The following is a 21,146-nucleotide window of genomic DNA, read 5'->3' as shown; positions in this document are numbered from 1 at the left end:
TATTGACCACTGTTCTCCTTAAATCGTTTACAAAACAGTGAATATGACAATTGACATATACAATTATTTATTTTCTAACTTGGATGTATAGTAGCCGTTTCATTAAATGATATTCAGTTTAAATCTAGACTACCTTACTTAAAGCTTATTTTTAAGGAAATAGTGTCCGTTGATAGCCATGCTTTAATATTTGTACTCATTTTATGATATCTGTAGAGATTTGGATCACAACTTATTGACAGAAATGACAAATCGAACGTTCGTAGGAATGACAGGAAACCTTCGTACTTTGTGAGTATAATTAATCCTGTTTTGGTTCCCGATACTTCTAATATAAATTGATTGGCGATACGACATTAATCTACCATAAATGTAGTAGGCAGGGTAAGTTATTAAATATCAAAGGAGTTATAATAGGCAAGTTGAATAGTCAACCGATCATTTAAACTAGGAATAATGTGTGGTTTTTTTTTCCAGTTATATCAAATATAAAACAAAAGATAAGCATGCAATGTGTTTCAACATATTTAAAATTGTTTTAGAATAACATCATGATCTTGAGTCATACAGAATATGTTGTTGACGTTGTGTAGGATTTTATCAACTTTTCGGTTTTTCCTTCATCTGCAAGAGAAAAATGAAGCTGACTTTTGTTTCTGGTTTCAATTTGCCTCACTTATTATTTTTTTTATTCAATTTGACTGTTTTTTTTTAATGAATTGCTTTTATTTAGATGTGGAATGAGTGCCAAGAGACAACTCTCCGTAGACCTCTTTACATAGAAACAAAATAGTTATAGTACATGTGCATGCTTAGCGGAATTTTCTAGTTCGAATAATTATTTCAAAAGCTTATAAAACAGGAATATAAAAATAAAATATGAACTCCTTGTGGATTCTATTGAATATTGTATGAGTCATTAAATAATTTGAAATAAAAAAAAGGGAAATAAAAATATGTGAAGTAATTCGAAAGGGACAGCAGTTCATTCAACATCGTAAGCAAATCGATATACAGACTACTTCAACTTTGTACTTGTTTGGCTTTATAAATATTTTGATATGAACGTTACTGATGAGTCTTATGTAGACGAAACGCGCGTCTGGCGTACTAAATTATAATCCTGGTACCTTTGATAACTATTATAAGAGGTTAAAGCAAGGTAGGTAACTCGCTCTGAATATCCTGGAATTTAGAACTGTTGTAAATAATGTATATTTTATTAGTTTATAAACAAACACGTCTATTCAATGTCTCATCAATTTTATGGTCGTCAACCCTCTGCCTTGAATCAAAATGTCTTTAAACGGAACGACCTGAAATTTGCAGACAAAGAATTAAGCTCAATATATCACAAGAGGTTTATTAGGTTATTTTTTTATAAACTATAAAATATCAAAAAGGCTTTCTTAAAAAGATAACAAGTTTAATTGTTTTCTTGATCAAGCTAATTTTATTTCGTAATGTTTGACTTTCTTTTTGTAGATCACTCAGATACAACGAACTATCACACATAGAAGATGGGGCGTTTCTTAGAATTTCAGGACTTTATAATCTGTACGTGAGTTTTAAATAAAAATCCAACACACGATTGTTTTTGTCTCGGTTGACGGAGTAAAAAAAAACGAGACATAGGTATGCTGTTTCCGGCGGCGGCTGCGTCAACAATGTATTAATTTGTGATTTGGTTTAGTTTATGGTGAACTATTAGTGGTAAGTCAAAGATATTTGATTTGCAGTTGTATCTGTGTAAACAATCACAACCTGTTTGATGATACGTTCAGATTTTATAATAGCCACTTTCCGTTTTGAATTTACCATTTTTTGTTGTTTTACTGAGTATTTTAATTTGAATCCCAATGCATTACCTTTTCTTAAAACGTCTAGAAATAAAAGGTAGCTACATGTCATCACATTAAGTGCAATGTTCGTTTCAAATAGTAAATACGTTAAATTATATTGCACATTTAGAATTTCTATGAAAACGCATTCTAATATGAGGTGCCTCTTTTGCTTTGTAAACAACACCGTTATAGAAATCTCGATGTATCTACACTTAGCGTAGACTCCAAAATGTACATTATAATGGCTGTTGAATATAACTCCGACCTAAATCCACATGTATTGTAACCTATTTTCAAACGCTATGTCTATTTCATTGTGTTAAAAATTACAATTGAAAAAAACCTACTGCAACTTTATTCTTATTTTTAGGCATAACAAATAGAATCATTTCATTGGAAATCGTAAAAATGTACAAAATCAAAATTATTTGAAGTTTCATCAATGCCTTTGCGCATTCACGTCATTTTGAAACATGACGTCATACGAAAAAAAACGCCACATTTCCATTGCGTGTAACTTTTAAACCCGGATAAAAAGTAAGATCACAAAAATATTGAACTTCGAGGACAATTCAAAACGGAAAGTCCCTCATCAAATAGCCAAATCAATGATAGAACACATCAAACGAATGGACAACCATTGTCATATTCCTAACATTCAAATGTAGAAAATGGTGGATTAATCCTTGTTTAAAAGCGCAAAACTTCTCGTTCGTATGACAGTCGCATCAGTATTGAAACCTGTTCCATTATCTTGACAACGATTAGATGAAAATGTCGCAAATAGGGATATCACATACAGCAACACGAACCCACTAAAACTGGGGTGATCTCGGGTGCCCAGAAGGATAAGCAGATCCTCGGCATTCGTCGCGTTGCTAATATTATAACAAAGCCAGTAAATAGTCTAACTCGGTAGGTCATAATCGTAAGAACGGAATGAGACGTAATTACGACATAAAAATCCTATCCGATATCATTTGTGAAAAGGATATTCCACAACGGTCAACCAATTCTCAATGGCGTCCGAACAATTTACAAGTTGATGATTTCAATTTCATTTGGAAATCTTGGTCTAAAAATCATAATTTAGAAGCCGAAATCATCTCTTTTGTCCTAAAGTTCTGTTTTCAATCTGACCCTCATAGTCAATATCTAGAAATAAGTCATTATCAAATGGCAAAAATCAAAAGCTCAAATATGTAAAAAAGCATTTAAATAGAGATTTCAGGTAGGTGTTGCTTTTTATTTTATTTTGCATTATTACACAAAATTTAGTCCTGGTATCTATGATGAGTTTATTTACTGATTTCAGCAAATCAACATGGCGGCACCTTCGTAACAAAATGTCAGTAGTGATTTGACGGTTGCTCACAAGAATAACATGTGAATTAAACATGACAAATGTGGGGTTTTAAGAATTAAAATAATCAATCGCATTTTTTCTTACGGTTGTTTAAGAAATGATTCATGCAAGCTACAGGTTTATATATTTTTTACATTTATCGAACAGTGAGTACAATAGAAAAGCCACACGCTAGAAATTCCAACATTTTAACGACATCATTGGTCCTATTAGAATCGAAATAGTTCATGGAAGTCATAATTTTGATGTTAATTTACACATTGCCTGTGCCGTGGAGTTTGTTAATTTTATCCGTCGCGATCGCCCAGGATAATATTCGAATATGACGGCACAGTCCAAGTGGAAGTTCCACCAATTCTGTTGCATCATTACCCTGAGCTATTACAAGACGGGCGAAACATACCCGAGGGCCAGTCAAACTCATAGATCAAAATCTGACAACGCCATGGCTAAAAATGAAATAGGCAAATAGATAAATAGAAGTACACATCACACAACATAGATCTAAAGACTAAGCAACGCCAACCCCGACAAAAACTGTCAAATGTTATTTTTATTTGATGGATAAAAACACATTTGTAAAAAAAACATCTTGCTGCGCATGTGGCACTCGTGCTGCTGCCATAAGTTAAACCCCAGTGATAGGTCTTATTCGGTTGGTCCATTTAGGGAAAGGCACATGATTGTAGTTATATAAAGTGTTACATAACTATCGTCATATGTCAAACAGACATTCAATAACGGTCAACGAACTCGTGATGGCGTCCATAAAGTTTTCGAACGAAATCTTGCAAATTTTTCACTTGAAACTCTTTGTTCAATATCATTATGGTACGCAGAAACCCTACATAAAGGAAATCATGATAGGTAATCCAACATGTTGTTACACGTGTGGCATAATTTAGCCCTGGTATCTATGGCGACCCACATACCTTAAAAGACTTCAGTCAATTGAATATTTTTTATGTCTGGTCAAACAATATTGGCTGCAAGATCCATGTTTATGTCACGTTTACATTGAAATGGTTTTTTTATGTTGTTAAGATCTGATAACAACGAAAGGTTAAGCTGTAAAATAAAAACCATGATCTTCCGAAAAACATGCACCAAGTCAGGAATTTGATAGTTGGTTTTCGGTTCTTTTGAATTTGTTTGTTGGTATAGATGATATGTTTTTTGTCAGTATAATCAATTCAATGAAATCTCGTATCGAGTTTTGTTTAAGGATGAACTTAGGTGAGGTAAGGTAAAAAATTAGAAATTAAGAAATTAAATTTGATACTATAAGCTGGTAGATTAAGGATAAAGATAAGCTAAAAATATTGATAGGTCATGGAGCTCCTTTTCGAGATATTTGAGATTTAAAATATGGCGGGAAAAGGCTGACTCGGACTTTTACCCTATATTTGCATTGGTATTATTTGGGAGTCAAAACAAAAGAAAGAAAATCAAGAATCTTCTAAAATTTTGGTAAATGACCTTTCATGAGCTATTAAGTCTTTTATGAAAAAATAAATGGGTGTTATGGGGCAAAATATTTTACATTGTATTGTATGGAAAAACACAAAGGATTCCGAACATTTGACACAAATTCCAAAACCTCACCTAAGTACATCCTTAAATATCATTTTAAAAGAGTGTTATTAAAAAGAGAACAATAAATAACAACTGGTGAATTTCAAGACTTAAACGTTATGTCATTGTAGTGGTAGACAAACTATTACTACGAAGTTGTTACGCTTCAATTAATCGTATACAATTAATAACGAAGCTTTATGTTTTTGTGATTATGCTTTTTTAATGTTTCAATATTGTCCGTTATTTAATCAATCCATAGGTATTTGGAACACAATTCATTGACAGAGATAAACAATAATACATTCGCAGATTTGGCAGGAAATCTTGATTCCTTGTGAGTATAGTTAATCGTTTGGTTTAATTCTGATATATTTAGAGGCTTTTATTGCAGTATCACTTGGTGTGTTACCATGCGTTTACAAATAACAATGCAATTTGCTATACAAAATGTGACCAGATTTAAGGTGCAGACGAAGTATATTATTTGTGGTGTTTATATAACGATAAGGTTATGTGGAATGTTTACCAATGATGCTTATATCACAAGAATGTGACGCAGATGCAAGTATCAATGAGGCAATGTATGGCCTCCGCCAATTAGAAACATCTATCCCGTAAAGTTAACCTTAAAAGTCCCGACATGATATATGTACATGTTCACAAACTCAAATGGAAACGATAAGCACTGAAATAAAGACTGCTGACTTTGAACAGGTACATACAGATGCAGAATGTAGGCCTAAAATATCTTTAATTCCAAGATCTTAATCGGAACAATCGACAACTGACAGTATTAGGTCTTACTCAAAACAATTAGTAAGATATTTAAGATATATATCAGGCAACTCAATCACACAATTCAGAATCTTTAAGAATTGGATAATTGATATAGACAATAAAAAAATCGCGAAAAAGACACTTATAATGATATACTTTAGGAACTTGAGAAACAATTTATTGAAAAACATAGAAATTGGTACGTTTGGTCATCTTACTGGGCTTCCGTACTGGCTTAAATTGCTAGCTTAAATAACAGGGCTACATTCATTTGGGATGGATGTACAAGTACGTAGCCACGTTCAATTATTTACCCTATTAGATAAAACTTATTTTGCTAATCATTGTTAAGCTGCTATTCGTTTGTGAGGCTTAAATATGTAGTTTCTGTTGCAATTCCCCTACCGTTGACAAATTTGAAATATTATACCAACTTGGATCGGTTATGGCATTTTGGATTTTTTTTTTTGTTTGAGGACTGCCCTCCATGCAGTTATCACATCGAAACTGTCACAACCTTTGGAAATTTAGAGTTGTGCAAGTTCACATCGCAAATAACTATTTTTATTTGTCATATCTTTGTAATCTTTGCGCCGTGTTTGGACATTTTAAAATTGTACCAGCGTCTGTGGTGTCCGCTTAAATTGTATAAACGTTCAAGACTTTTTTGATATTGTCTCAATTTGAATACATTGACATGATATATTTTACATCGCGCTATTACGAAGAAGGATATCTGTTATCCAAAATATCTAATATCTGTTCATTTTATAGTTATTTAATTGTGATGTTCTACCCTTTTCAACCTGTTATTTATATACATATTTATATACAACTCTTTAAAAAAAGAGGGACGAAAGATACCAAAGGGACAGTCAAACTCATAAATCTAAAACAAACTGACAACGCCATGGCTAAAAATGAAAAAGACAAACAGAAAAACAATAGTACACATAACACAACATAGAAAACTAAAGAATAAACAACACGAACCCCACCAAAAACTAGGGGTGATCTCAGGTGCTCCGGAAGGGTAAGCAGATCCTGCTCCACATGCGGCACCCGTCGTGTTGCTTATGTGATTACAAATCCGGTAAATAGTCTAATTCGGTAGGTCAAATTCATGAAAGGGAAGGGGATTGTAGTTACGACGTGAGGAACATATCCGATATCATTTGTGAAATGGTTATTCCATAACGGTCAACCAACTCGTGATGGCGTCCGTAAAATTTACGAAGGGATGATTTCAACTTCACCATTTGGAACTCTTGATTTAATAGCTTCCTTGTGAGCAGTAACCCTCTATCAAGAAAATCATGATAGGAAATGCAAGCACGGGAATATCGTATCATTTGAGAGATATATACCCCGTATGCAGGTGCTGCTGGAATGTTGCTACTTAGAAATGGAAAGTTCACAATTGGAAAGCTGAAATCATCTCTTTTGTCGTAAAGTTTTGTCTTCAACCGACCCTCATTTAAAGATTCGAACCCATGCTACTGAGATATCGTGACACCTAATCGCCTGCACTGTAGCCGTCCCGCTAGACCACACGACTACCTGGGCTTCACAATAATAAAGCTTTCAGTGGCCGTGTGTTACCTTGCCTCGTCAGTTTTAATCTAGCGTCGTACTACAGTACATGATATATAAGGCATGGAGATGTTATTGTTACACATCAGCTCAACTATCTATAGTTAAGGATCCTACAAATTAATGCAAGATACAGTCACACAAAATAATTATATCTATAAGTACGTCTGAGTCAGTGACAATTCTACAACAGATTTATCCAGCAATGATGGTGATTCATGGCTGTGTACATCATGTATATACAACTCGTCTAAACATCAACCCAACAATGTTAGATCTGTAAATTTGCTTTCGCAAATTTTTTGTTTTTCCCTCGCCGGAATTCGAACTCATGCTACTGAGATATCGTGACACCTAATCGCCGGCACTGTAGCCGTCCCGCCAGACCACACGACCACCTGGGCTTCACAATAATAAAGCTTTCAGTGGCCGTGTGTTACCTTTCCTCGTCAGTTTTAATTTAGCGTCGTACTACAGTACATGATATATAAGGCATGGAGATGTTATTGTTACAGATCGTCCTGAATATGCATGAAATATTTGCCACTGGACGTTAAGCAACCAACAGTCAATCAATATTGTTACAGATCAGCTCAACTATCAATAGTTAAGGATCCTACAAATTAATGCAAGATACAGTAACAGAAAACAATTATATCTATAAGTACGTCTGAGTCAGTGACAACTCTACAACAGATTGATCCGGATCACCAGCAATGATGGTGATTCATGGCTGTGTACATTATGTATATACAACTCGTCTAAACATCAACTCAACAATGTTAGATCTGTAAATTTGCTTTCGCAAATTTTTTTTTGTTCTTCCCTCGCCGGGATTCGAACCCATACTACTGAGATATCGTGACATCTAATCGCCTGCACTGTAGCCGTCCCGCTAGACCACACGACCACCTTTGCTTCACAATAATAAAGCTTTCAGTGGCCATGTGTTACCTTTCCTCGTCAGTTTTAATCTAGCGTCGTACAACAGTACATGATATATAAGGCATGGAGATATTATTGTTACAGATCATCTCAATTATCTATAGTTAAGGATCCTACAAATTAATGCAAGATACAGTCACAGAAAATAATTATATCTATAAGTACGTCTGAGTCAGTGACAACTCTACAACAGATTTACCCATCGGATCTCCACCAATGATGATGGTGATTCATGGCTGTGTACATTATGTATATACAACTCGTCTAAACATCAACTCAACAATGTTAGATCTGTAAATTTGCTTTCGCAAATTTTTTGTTCTTCCCTCGCCGGGATTCGAACCCATGCTACTGAGATATCGTGACACCTAATCGCCTGCACTGAAGCCGTCCCGCTATACCACACGACCACCTGCTCTTCACAGTAATAAAGCTGTCAGTGGCCGTGTGTTACCTTTCCTCGTCAGTTTTAATCTAGCGTCGTATTACAGTACATGATAGATATATAAGGCATGGAGATGTTATTGTTACAGATCAGCTCAATTATCTATATTTAAGGATCCTACAAATTAATGCAAGATACAGTCACAGAAAATAATTATATATATAAGTACGTCTGAGTCAGTGACAACTCTACAACAGATTTGCCCATCGGATCACCAGCAATGATGGTGATTTATGGATGTGTACATTATGAATATACAACTCGTCTAAACATCAACCCAACAATGTTAGATCTGTAAATTTGTTTTCGCAAATATTTTGTTCTTCCCTCGCCGGGATTCGAACCCATACTACTGAGATATCGTGACACCTAATCGCCTGCACTGTAGCCGTCCCGCTAGACCACACGACCACCTTTGCTTCACAATAATAAAGCTGTCAGTGGCCGTGTGTTACCTTTCCTCGTCAGTTTTAATCTAGCGTCGTACTACAGTACATGATATATATGGCATGGAGATGTTATTGTTACAGATCAGCTCAATTATCTATAGTAAAGGATCCTACAAATTAATGCAAGATACAGTCACAGAAAATAATTATATATATAAGTACGTCTGAGTCAGTGACAACTCTACAACAGATTTACCCATCGGATCACCAGCAATGATGGTGATTCATGGCTGTGTACATTAGGTATATACAACTCGTCTAAACATCAACCCAACAATGTTAGATCTGTAAATTTGCTTTCGCAAATATTTTTTTCTTCCCTCGCCGGGATTCGAACCCATGCTACTGAGATATCGTGACACCTAATCGCCTGCACTGTAGCCGTCCCGCTAGACCACACGACTACCTGGGCGTCACAATAATAAAGCTTTCAGTGGCCGTGTGTTACCTTTCCTCGTCAGTCATAATCTAGCGTCGTACTACAGTACATGATATATAAGGCATGGAGATGTTATTGGTACAGATCAGCTCAATTATCTATAGTTAAGGATCCTACATATTAATGCAAGATACAGTAACAGAAAATAATTATATCTATAAGTACGTCTGAGTCAGTGACAACTCTACAACAGATTTATCCATCGGATCACCAGCAATGATGGTGATTCATGGCTGTGTACATTAGGTATATACAACTCGTCTAAACATCAACCCAACAATGTAAGATCTGTAAATTTGCTTTCGCAAATTATTTGTTCTTTTCTCGCCGGCATTCGTACCCATGCTACTGAGATATCATGACACCTAATCGCCTGCACTGTAGCCGTCCCGCTAGACCACACGACCACCTGGTCTTCACAGTAGTAAAGCTTTCAGTGGCCGTGTGTTACCTTTCCTCGTCAGTTTTAATCTAGCGTCGTACTACAGTACATGATATATAAGGCATGGAGATGTTATTGTTACAGATCAGCTCAATTATCTATAGTTAAGGATCCTACAAATTAATGCAAGATACAGTAAAAGAAAATAATTATATCTATAAGTACGTCTGAGTCAGTGACAACTCTACAACAGATTTACCCATCGGATCACCAGCAATGATGGTGATTTATGGCTGTGTACATTATGTATATACAATTCGTCTAACATCAACCCAACAATGTTAGATCTGTAAATTTGCTGTCGCAAATATTTTGTTCTTCCCTCGCCGGGATTCGAACCCATACTACTGAGATATCGTGACACCTAATCGCCTGCACTGTAGCCGTCCCGCTAGACCACACAACCACCTGGGCTTCACAATAATAAAGCTTTCAGTGGCCGTGTGTTACCTTTCCTCGTCAGTTTTAATCTAGCGTCGTACTACAGTACATGATATATAAGGCATGGAGATGTTATTGTTACAGATCATCTCAATTATCTATAGTTAAGGATCCTACAAATTAATGCAAGATACAGTCACAGAAAATAATTATATCTATAAGTACGTCTGAGTCAGTGACAACTCTACAACAGATTTACCCATCGCATCTCCACCAATGATGATGGTGATTCATGGCTGTGTACATTATGTATATACAACTCGTCTAAACATCAACTCAACAATGTTAGATCTGTAAATTTGCTTTCGCAAATTTTTTGTTCTTCCCTCGCCGGGATTCGAACCCATGCTACTGAGATATCGTGACACCTTATCGCCTGCACAGAAGCCGTCCCGCTATATCACACGACCACATGCTCTTCACAGTAATAAAGCTGTCAGTGGCCGTGTGTTACCTTTCCTCGTCAGTTTTAATCTAGTGTCGTACTACAGTACATGATATATAAGGCATGGAGATGTTATTGTTACAGATCAGCTCAATTATCTATAGTTAAGGATCCTACAAATTAATGCAAGATACAGTCACAGAAAATAATTATATATATAAGTACGTCTGAGTCAGTGACAACTCTACAACAGATTTACCCATCGGATCATCAGCAATGATGGTGATTTATGGCTGTGTACATTATGTATATACAACTCGTCTAAACATCAACCCAACAATGTTAGATCTGTAAATTTGCTTTTGCAAATATTTTGTTCTTCCCTCGCCGGGATTCGTACCCATGCTACTGAGATATTGTGACACCTAATCGCCTGTACTGTAGCCGTCCCGCTAGACCACACGACCACCTGGGTGTCACAATAATAAAGCTTTCAGTGGCCGTGTGTTACCTTTCCTCGTCAGTTTTAATCTTGCGTCGTACTACAGTACATGATATAGAAGGCATGGAGATGTTATTGTTACACATCAGCTCAATTATCTATAGTTAAGGATCCTACAAAGTAATGCAAGATACAGTCACAGAAAACAATTATATCTATAAGTACGTCTGAGTCAGTGACAACTTTACAACAGATTTATCCATCGGATCACCACCAATGATGATGGTGATTCATGGCTGTGTACATTATGTATTTACAACTCGTCTAAACATCAACTCAGCAATGTTAGATCTGTAAATTTGCTTTCGCAATTTTTTTGTTCTTCCCTCGCCGGGATTCAAACCCATGCTACTGAGATATCGTGACACCTAATCGCCTGCACTTAAGCCGTCCCGCTAGACCACACGACCACCTGGTCTTCACAGTAATCACGATTTCAGTGGCCGTGTGTTACCTTTCCTCGTCAGGTTTAATCTAGCGTCGTACTACAGTACATGATATATAAGGCATGGAGATGTTATTGTTACACATCAGCTCAATTATCTATAGTAAAGGATCTTACAAATTAATGCAAGATACAGTCACAGAAAATAATTATATATATAAGTACGTCTGAGTCAGTGACAACTCTACAACAGATTTACCCATCGGATCACCAGCAATGATGGTGATTCATGGCTGTGTACATTAGGTATATACAACTCGTCTAAACATCAACCCAACAATGTTAGATCTGTAAATTTGCTTTCGCAAATATTTTGTTCTTCCCTCGCCGGGATTCGAACCCATGCTACTGAGATATCGTGACACCTAATCGCCTACACTGTAGCCGTCCCGCTAGACCACACGACTACCTGGGCGTCACAATAATAAAGCTTTCAGTGGCCGTGTGTTACCTTTCCTCGTCAGTTTTAATCTAGCGTCGTACTACAGTACATGATAGATATATAAGGCATGGAGATGTTATTGTTACAGATCAGCTCAATTATCTATAGTTAAGGATCCTACAAATTAATGCAAGATACAGTCACAGAAAATAATTATATATATAAGTACGTCTGAGTCAGTGACAACTCTACAACAGATTTACCCATCGGATCATCCGCAATGATGGTGATTTATGGATGTGTACATTATAAATATGCAACTCGTCTAAACATCAACCCAACAATGTTAGATCTGTAAATTTGCTTTCGCAAATATTTTGTTCTTCCCTCGCCGGGATTCGAACCCATGCTACTGAGATATCGTGACACCTAATCGCCTGCACTGTAGCCGTCCCGCTAGACCACACGACTACCTGGGCGTCACAATAATAAATCTTTCAGTGGCCGTGTGTTACCTTTCCTCGTCAGTTTTAATCTAGCGTCGTACTACAGTACATGATAGATATATAAGGCATGGAGATGTTATTGTTACAGATCAGCTCAATTATCTATAGTTAAGGATCCTACAAATTAATGCAAGATACAGTCACAGAAAATAATTATATATATAAGTACGTCTGAGTCAGTGACAACTCTACAACAGATTTACCCATCGGATCATCCGCAATGATGGTGATTTATGGATGTGTACATTATGAATATACAACTCGTCTAAACATCAACCCAACAATGTTAGATCTGTAAATTTGCTTTCGCAAATATTTTGTTCTTCCCTCGCCGGGATTCGAACCCATAATACTGAGATATCGTGACACCTAATCGCCTGCACTGTAGCCGTCCCGCTAGACCACACGACCACCTTTGCTTCACAATAATAAAGCTTTCAGTGGCCGTGTGTTACCTTTCCTCGTCAGTTTTAATCTAGCGTCGTACTACAGTACATGATATATAAGGCATGGAGATGTTATTGTTACAGATCAGCTCAATTATCTATAGTTAAGGATCCTACAAATTAATGCAAGATACAGTAACAGAAAATAATTATATCTATAAGTACGTCTGAGTCAGTGACAACTCTACAACAGATTTACCCATCGGATCACCAGCAATGATGGTGATCTATGGCTGTGTACATGATGTATATACAACTCGTCTAACATCAACCCAACAATGTTAGATCTGTAAATTTGCTTTCGCAAATATTTTGTTCCATCCTCGCCGGGATTCGAACCCATACTACTGAGATATCGTGACACCTAATCGCCTGCACTGTAGCCGTCCCGCTAAACCACACGACCACCTTTGCTTCACAATAATAAAGCTTTCGGTGGCCGTGTGTTACCTTTCCTCGTCAGTTTTAATCTTGCGTTGTACTACAGTACATGATATATAAGGCATGGAGATGTTATTGTTACAGATCATCTCAATTATCTATAGTTAAGGATCCTACAAATTAATGCAAGATACAGTCACAGAAAATAATTATATCTATAAGTACGTCTGAGTCAGTGACAACTCTACAACAGATTTCCCCATCGCATCTCCACCAATGATGATGGTGATTCATGGCTGTGTACATTATGTATATACAACTCGTCTAAACATCAACTCAACAATGTTAGATCTGTAAATTTGCTTTCGCAAATTTTTTGTTCTTCCCTCGCCGGGATTCGAACCCATGCTACTGAGATATCGTGACACCTAATCGCCTGCACTGAAGCCGTCCCGCTATACCACACGACCACATGCTCTTCACAGTAATAAAGCTGTCAGTGGCCGTGTGTTACCTTTCCTCGTCAGTTTTAATCTAGCGTCGTACTACAGTACATGATATATAAGGCATGGAGATGTTATTGTTACAGATCAGCTCAATTATCTATAGTTAAGGATCCTACAAATTAATGCAAGATACAGTCACAGAAAATAATTATATATATAAGTACGTCTGAGTCAGTGACAACTCTACAACAGATTTACCCATCGGATGACCAGCAATGATGGTGATTTATGGCTGTGTACATTATGTATATACAACTCGTCTAAACATCAACCCAACAATGTTAGATCTGTAAATTTGCTTTCGCAAATATTTTGTTCTTCCCTCGCCGGGATTCGTACCCATGCTACTGAGATATTGTGACACCTAATCGCCTGTACTGTAGCCGTCCCGCTAGACCACACGACCACCTGGGCGTCACAATAATAAAGCTTTCAGTGGCCGTGTGTTACCTTTCCTCGTCAGTTTTAATCTTGCGTCGTACTACAGTACATGATATATAAGGCATGGAGATGTTATTGTTACACATCAGCTCAATTATCTATAGTTAAGGATCCTCCAAAGTAATGCAAGATACAGTCACAGAAAATAATTATATCTATAAGTACGTCTGAGTCAGTGACAGCTCTACAACAGATTTATCCATCGGATCACCACCAATGATGATGGTGATTTATGGCTGTGTACATTATGTATATACAACTCGTCTAAACATCAACTCAGAAATGTTAGATCTGTAAATTTGCTTTCGCAATTTTTTTGTTCTTAACTCGCCGGGATTCAAACCCATACTACTGAGATATCGTGACACCTAATCGCCTGCACTGTAGCCGTCCCGCTAGACCACACGACCACCTTTGCTTCACAATAATAAAGCTTTTAGTGGCCGTGTGTTACCTTTCCTCGTCAGTTTTAATCTAGCGTCGTACTACAGTACATGATATATAAGGCATGGAGATGTTATTGTTACAGATCATCTCAATTATCTATAGTTAAGGATCCTACAAATTAATGCAAGATACAGTCACAGAAAATAATTATATCTATAAGTACGTCTGAGTCAGTGACAACTCTACAACAGATTTCCCCATCGCATCTCCACCAATGATGATGGTGATTCATGGCTGTGTACATTATGTATATACAACTCGTCTAAACATCAACTCAACAATGTTAGATCTGTAAATTTGCTTTCGCAAATTTTTTGTTCTTCCCTCGCCGGGATTCGAACCCATGCTACTGAGATATCGTGACACCTAATCGCCTGCACTGAAGCCGTCCCGCTATACCACACGACCACATGCTCTTCACAGTAATAAAGCTGTCAGTGGCCGTGTGTTACCTTTCCTCGTCAGTTTTAATCTAGCGTCGTACTACAGTACATGATATATAAGGCATGGAGATGTTATTGTTACAGATCAGCTCAATTATCTATAGTTAAGGATCCTACAAATTAATGCAAGATACAGTCACAGAAAATAATTATATATATAAGTACGTCTGAGTCAGTGACAACTCTACAACAGATTTACCCATCGGATCACCAGCAATGATGGTGATTTATGGCTGTGTACATTATGTATATACAACTCGTCTAAACATCAACCCAACAATGTTAGATCTGTAAATTTGCTTTCGCAAATATTTTGTTCTTCCCTCGCCGGGATTCGTACCCATGCTACTGAGATATTGTGACACCTAATCGCCTGTACTGTAGCCGTCCCGCTAGACCACACGACCACCTGGGCGTCACAATAATAAAGCTTTCAGTGGCCGTGTGTTACCTTTCCTCGTCAGTTTTAATCTTGCGTCGTACTACAGTACATGATATATAAGGCATGGAGATGTTATTGTTACACATCAGCTCAATTATCTATAGTTAAGGATCCTACAAAGTAATGCAAGATACAGTCACAGAAAATAATTATATCTATAAGTACGTCTGAGTCAGTGACAGCTCTACAACAGATTTATCCATCGGATCACCACCAATGATGATGGTGATTTATGGCTGTGTACATTATGTATATACAACTCGTCTAAACATCAACTCAGAAATGTTAGATCTGTAAATTTGCTTTCGCAATTTTTTTGTTCTTAACTCGCCGGGATTCAAACCCATACTACTGAGATATCGTGACACCTAATCGCCTGCACTGTAGCCGTCCCGCTAGACCACACGACCACCTTTGCTTCACAATAATAAAGCTTTTAGTGGCCGTGTGTTACCTTTCCTCGTCAGTTTTAATCTAGCGTCGTACTACAGTACATGATATATAAGGCATGGAGATGTTATTGTTACAGATCATCTCAATTATCTATAGTTAAGGATCCTACAAATTAATGCAAGATACAGTCACAGAAAATAATTATATCTATAAGTACGTCTGAGTCAGTGACAACTCTACAACAGATTTCCCCATCGCATCTCCACCAATGATGATGGTGATTCATGGCTGTGTACATTATGTATATACAACTCGTCTAAACATCAACTCAACAATGTTAGATCTGTAAATTTGCTTTCGCAAATTTTTTGTTCTTCCCTCGCCGGGATTCGAACCCATGCTACTGAGATATCGTGACACCTAATCGCCTGCACTGAAGCCGTCCCGCTATACCACACGACCACATGCTCTTCACAGTAATAAAGCTGTCAGTGGCCGTGTGTTACCTTTCCTCGTCAGTTTTAATCTAGCGTCGTACTACAGTACATGATATATAAGGCATGGAGATGTTATTGTTACAGATCAGCTCAATTATCTATAGTTAAGGATCCTACAAATTAATGCAAGATACAGTCACAGAAAATAATTATATATATAAGTACGTCTGAGTCAGTGACAACTCTACAACAGATTTACCCATCGGATCACCAGCAATGATGGTGATTTATGGCTGTGTACATTATGTATATACAACTCGTCTAAACATCAACCCAACAATGTTAGATCTGTAAATTTGCTTTCGCAAATATTTTGTTCTTCCCTCGCCGGGATTCGTACCCATGCTACTGAGATATTGTGACACCTAATCGCCTGTACTGTAGCCGTCCCGCTAGACCACACGACCACCTGGGCGTCACAATAATAAAGCTTTCAGTGGCCGTGTGTTACCTTTCCTCGTCAGTTTTAATCTTGCGTCGTACTACAGTACATGATATATAAGGCATGGAGATGTTATTGTTACACATCAGCTCAATTATCTATAGTTAAGGATCCTACAAAGTAATGCAAGATACAGTCACAGAAAATAATTATATCTATAAGTACGTCTGAGTCAGTGACAGCTCTACAACAGATTTATCCATCGGATCACCACCAATGATGATGGTGATTTATGGCTGTGTACATTATGTATATACAACTCGTCTAAACATCAACTCAGAAATGTTAGATCTGTAAATTTGCTTTCGCAATTTTTTTGTTCTTCCCTCGCCGGGATTCAAACCCATGCTACTGAGATATCGTGACACCTAATCGCCTGCACTAAAGCCGTCCCGCTAGACCACACGACCACCTGGTCTTCACAGTAATGAAGATTTCAGTGGCCGTGTGTTACCTTTCCTCGTCAGGTTTAATCTAGCGTCGTACTACAGTACATGATATATAAGGCATGGAGATGTTATTGTTACAGATCAGCTCCATTATCTATAGTAAAGGATCCTACAAATTAATGCAAGATACAGTCACAGAAAATAATTATATATATAAGTACGTCTGAGTCAGTGACAACTCTACAACAGATTTACCCATCGGATCACCAGCAATGATGGTGATTCATGGCTGTGTACATTAGGTATATACAACTCGTCTAAACATCAACCCAACAATGTTAGATCTGTAAATTTGCTTTCGCAAATATTTTGTTCTTCCCTCGCCGGGATTCGAACCCATGCTACTGAGATATCGTGACACATAATCGCCTGCACTGTAGCCGTCCCGCTAGACCACACGACTACCTGGGCGTCACAATAATAAAGCTTTCAGTGGCCGTGTGTTACCTTTCCTCGTCAGTCATAATCTAGCGTCGTACTACAGTACATGATATATAAGGCATGGAGATGTTATTGGTACAGATCAGCTCAATTATCTATAGTTAAGGATCCTACATATTAATGCAAGATACAGTAACAGAAAATAATTATATCTATAAGTACGTCTGAGTCAGTGACAACTCTACAACAGATTTATCCATCGGATCACCAGCAATGATGGTGATTCATGGCTGTGTACATTAGGTTTATACAACTCGTCTAAACATCAACCCAACAATGTAAGATCTGTAAATTTGCTTTCGCAAATTTTTTGTTCTTTTCTCGCCGGCATTCGTACCCATGCTACTGAGATATCATGACACTTAATCGCCTGCACTGTAGCCGTCCCGCTAGACCACACGACCACCTGGTCTTCACAGTAGTAAAGGTTTCAGTGGCCGTGTGTTACCTTTCCTCGTCAGTTTTAATCTAGCGTCGTACTACAGTACATGATATATAAGGCATGGAGATGTTATTGTTACAGATCAGCTCAATTATCTATAGTTAAGGATCCTACAAATTAATGCAAGATACAGTAACAGAAAATAATTATATCTATAAGTACGTCTGAGTCAGTGACAACTCTACAACAGATTTATCCATCGCATCACCAGCAATGATGGTGATTCATGGCTGTGTACATTATGTATACACAACTCGTCTAAACATCAACTCAACAATGTTAGATCTGTAAATTTGCTTTTGCAATTTTTTTGTTCTTCCCTCGCCACGATTCGAAAAAATGCTACTAAGATATCGTGACACCTAATCGCCTGCACTGAAGGCGTCCCGCTATACCACACGACCGCCTGCTCTTCACAGTAATAAAGCTTTTAGTGGCCGTGTGTTACCTTTCCTCGTCAGTTTTAATCTAGCATCGTACTACAGTACATGATATATAAGGCATGGAGATGTTATTGTTACAGATCAGCTCAATTATCTATAGTTAAGGATCCTACAAATTAATGCAAGATACAGTCACAGAAAATAATTATATATATAAGTACGTCTGAGTCAGTGACAATAAAATTGAGAATAGAAATGGGGAATGTGTCAACGAGACAACAACCCGACCAAATAAAAAACAACAGCAGAGGGTCACCAACAGGTCTTAAATGTAGCGAGAAATTCCCGCACCCGGAGGCGTTCTTCAGCTGGCCCCTAAACAAATATATACTAGTCCAGTGATAATGAACGCCATACTAATTTCCAAATTGTACACAAGAAACTAAAATTAAATTAATACAAGACTAACAAAGGCCAGAGGCTCCTTACTTGGGACAGGCGCAAAAATGCGGCGGGGTTAAACATGTTTGTGAGATCTCAACCCTCCCCCTATACCTCTAACCAATGTAGAAAAGTAAACTCTACAACAGATTTACCCATCGGATCACCAGCAATGATGGTGATTTATGGCTGTGTACATTATGTATATACAACTCGTCTAAACATTAACCCAACAATGTTAGATCTGTAAATTTGCTTTCGCAAATATTTTGTTCTTCCCTCGTCGGGATTCGAACCCATGCTACTGAGATATCGTGACACCTAATCGCCTGCACTGTCGCCGTCCCGCTAGACCACACGACCACCTGGGCTTCACAATAATAAAGCTTTCAGTGGCCGTGTGTTACCTTTCCTCATCAGTTTGAATCTATCGTCGTACTACAGTACATGATTCATGACTGTGTACATTATGTATATACAACTCATATAAACATCAACCCAACAATGTTAGATCTGTAAATATGCTTTCGCAAATATTTTGTTCTTTCCTCGCCGGGATTCGAACCCATGCTACTGAGATATCGTGAGACCTAATTGCCTGCACTGTAGCCGTCCTGCTAGACCACATGACCACCTGGTCTTCACAGTAGTAAAGCTTTCAGTGACCGTGTGTTACCTTTCCTCGTCAGTTTGAATCTAGCGTCGTACTACAGTACATGATATATAAGGCATGGAGATGTTATTGTTACAGATCAGCTCAGGTATCTATAGTAAAGGATCTACAAATTGATGCAAGATGCAGTCACTGAAAATAATTATATATATAAGTACGTCTGAGTCATTGACAACTTTACAACAGATTTATCCATCAGATCACCAGCAATGATGGTGATTTATGGCTGTGTACATTATGTATATACAACTCGTCTCAACAGCAACCCAACAATGTTAGATCTGTAAATTGACTTTCTCAAATTTTTTGTTCTTTCCTCGCCGGGATTCGAACCCATGCTACTGGGATATCGTGACACCTAATCGCCTGCACTGTAGCCGTCCCGCTAAACCACACGACCACCTGGTCTACACAGTAATAAAGCTTTTAGTGGCCTTGTGTTACCTTTCCTCGTCAGTTTTAATCTAGCGTCGTACTACAGTACATGATATATAAGGCATGGAGATGTTATTGTTACAGATCAGCTCAATTATCTAAAGAAAAGGATCCTACAAATTAACACAAGATACAGTACAGAAAATAATTATATATATACGTACGTCTGAGTCAGTGACAACTGTACAACAGATTTATCCATCGGATCACCAGCAATGATGGTGATTCATGGCTGTGTACATTATGTATATACAACTCGTCTAAACATCAACCCAACAATGTTAGATCTGTAAATTTGCTTTCGCAAATTTTTTGTTCTTCCCTCGCCGGGATTCGACCCCATGCTTCTGAGATATCGTGACACCTAATCGCCTGCACTGTAGTCGTCCCGCTAGACCACACGACCACCTGGGCTTCACAATAATAAAGCTTTCAGTGGCCGTCTGTTACCTTTCCTCGTAAGTTTTAATCTAGCGTCGTACTACAGTACATGATTCATGGCTGTGTACATTATGTATATACAACTCGTCTAAAAATCAACCCAACAATGTTAGATCTATTAATTTGCTTTCGCAAATGTTTTGTTCTTCCCTCGCCAGGCTTGGAACCCATGCTACTGAGATATCATGACACCTACTCGCCTGCACTATAGCCTTCGCGCTAGACCACACGACCACCTGGGCTTAACAATAATAAAGCTTTCAGTGGCCGTGTGTTACCTTTCCTTGTCAGTTTTAATCTAGCGTCGTACTACAGTACATGGTATATAAGGCATGGAGATGTTATTGTAACAGATCAGCTCAGTTATCTATAGTTAAGGATCCTACAAATTAATGCAAGATAGAGTCACAGAATATAATTATATCTATAAGTACGTCTTAGTCAGTGACAACTGTACAACAGAT

At 37.6% G+C, this 21,146-nt stretch overlaps 1 protein-coding gene across 7 annotated transcripts in view; it reads left to right on the top strand.

Annotated features, from left to right (window-relative positions):
• The window catches only part of LOC143071309 (uncharacterized), a 98,331-nt gene that overhangs the window by 37,038 nt on the left and 40,147 nt on the right, over window positions 1-21,146 (top strand). For all 7 annotated transcript variants that reach the window (XR_012976860.1, XR_012976858.1, XR_012976859.1 and 4 more), the window contains exons 7-9: window positions 217-291; window positions 1,486-1,557; window positions 5,048-5,122. Coding sequence is in view for 4 of the 7 variants with exons in the window: in XM_076245543.1 (XP_076101658.1) it covers window positions 217-291; window positions 1,486-1,557; window positions 5,048-5,122 (222 nt within the window). In the remaining 3 variants the exon portion in view is untranslated. The remainder of the gene's footprint in view (window positions 1-216; window positions 292-1,485; window positions 1,558-5,047; window positions 5,123-21,146) is intronic.

This window comes from Mytilus galloprovincialis, chromosome 4 (genome assembly GCF_965363235.1).
Source record: "Mytilus galloprovincialis chromosome 4, xbMytGall1.hap1.1, whole genome shotgun sequence".
NCBI classification, from domain to species: domain Eukaryota; kingdom Metazoa; phylum Mollusca; class Bivalvia; order Mytilida; family Mytilidae; genus Mytilus; species Mytilus galloprovincialis.
Note: the sequence above shows the minus strand (reverse complement) of the source record. Positions and strands in the feature narration are given on the sequence as shown.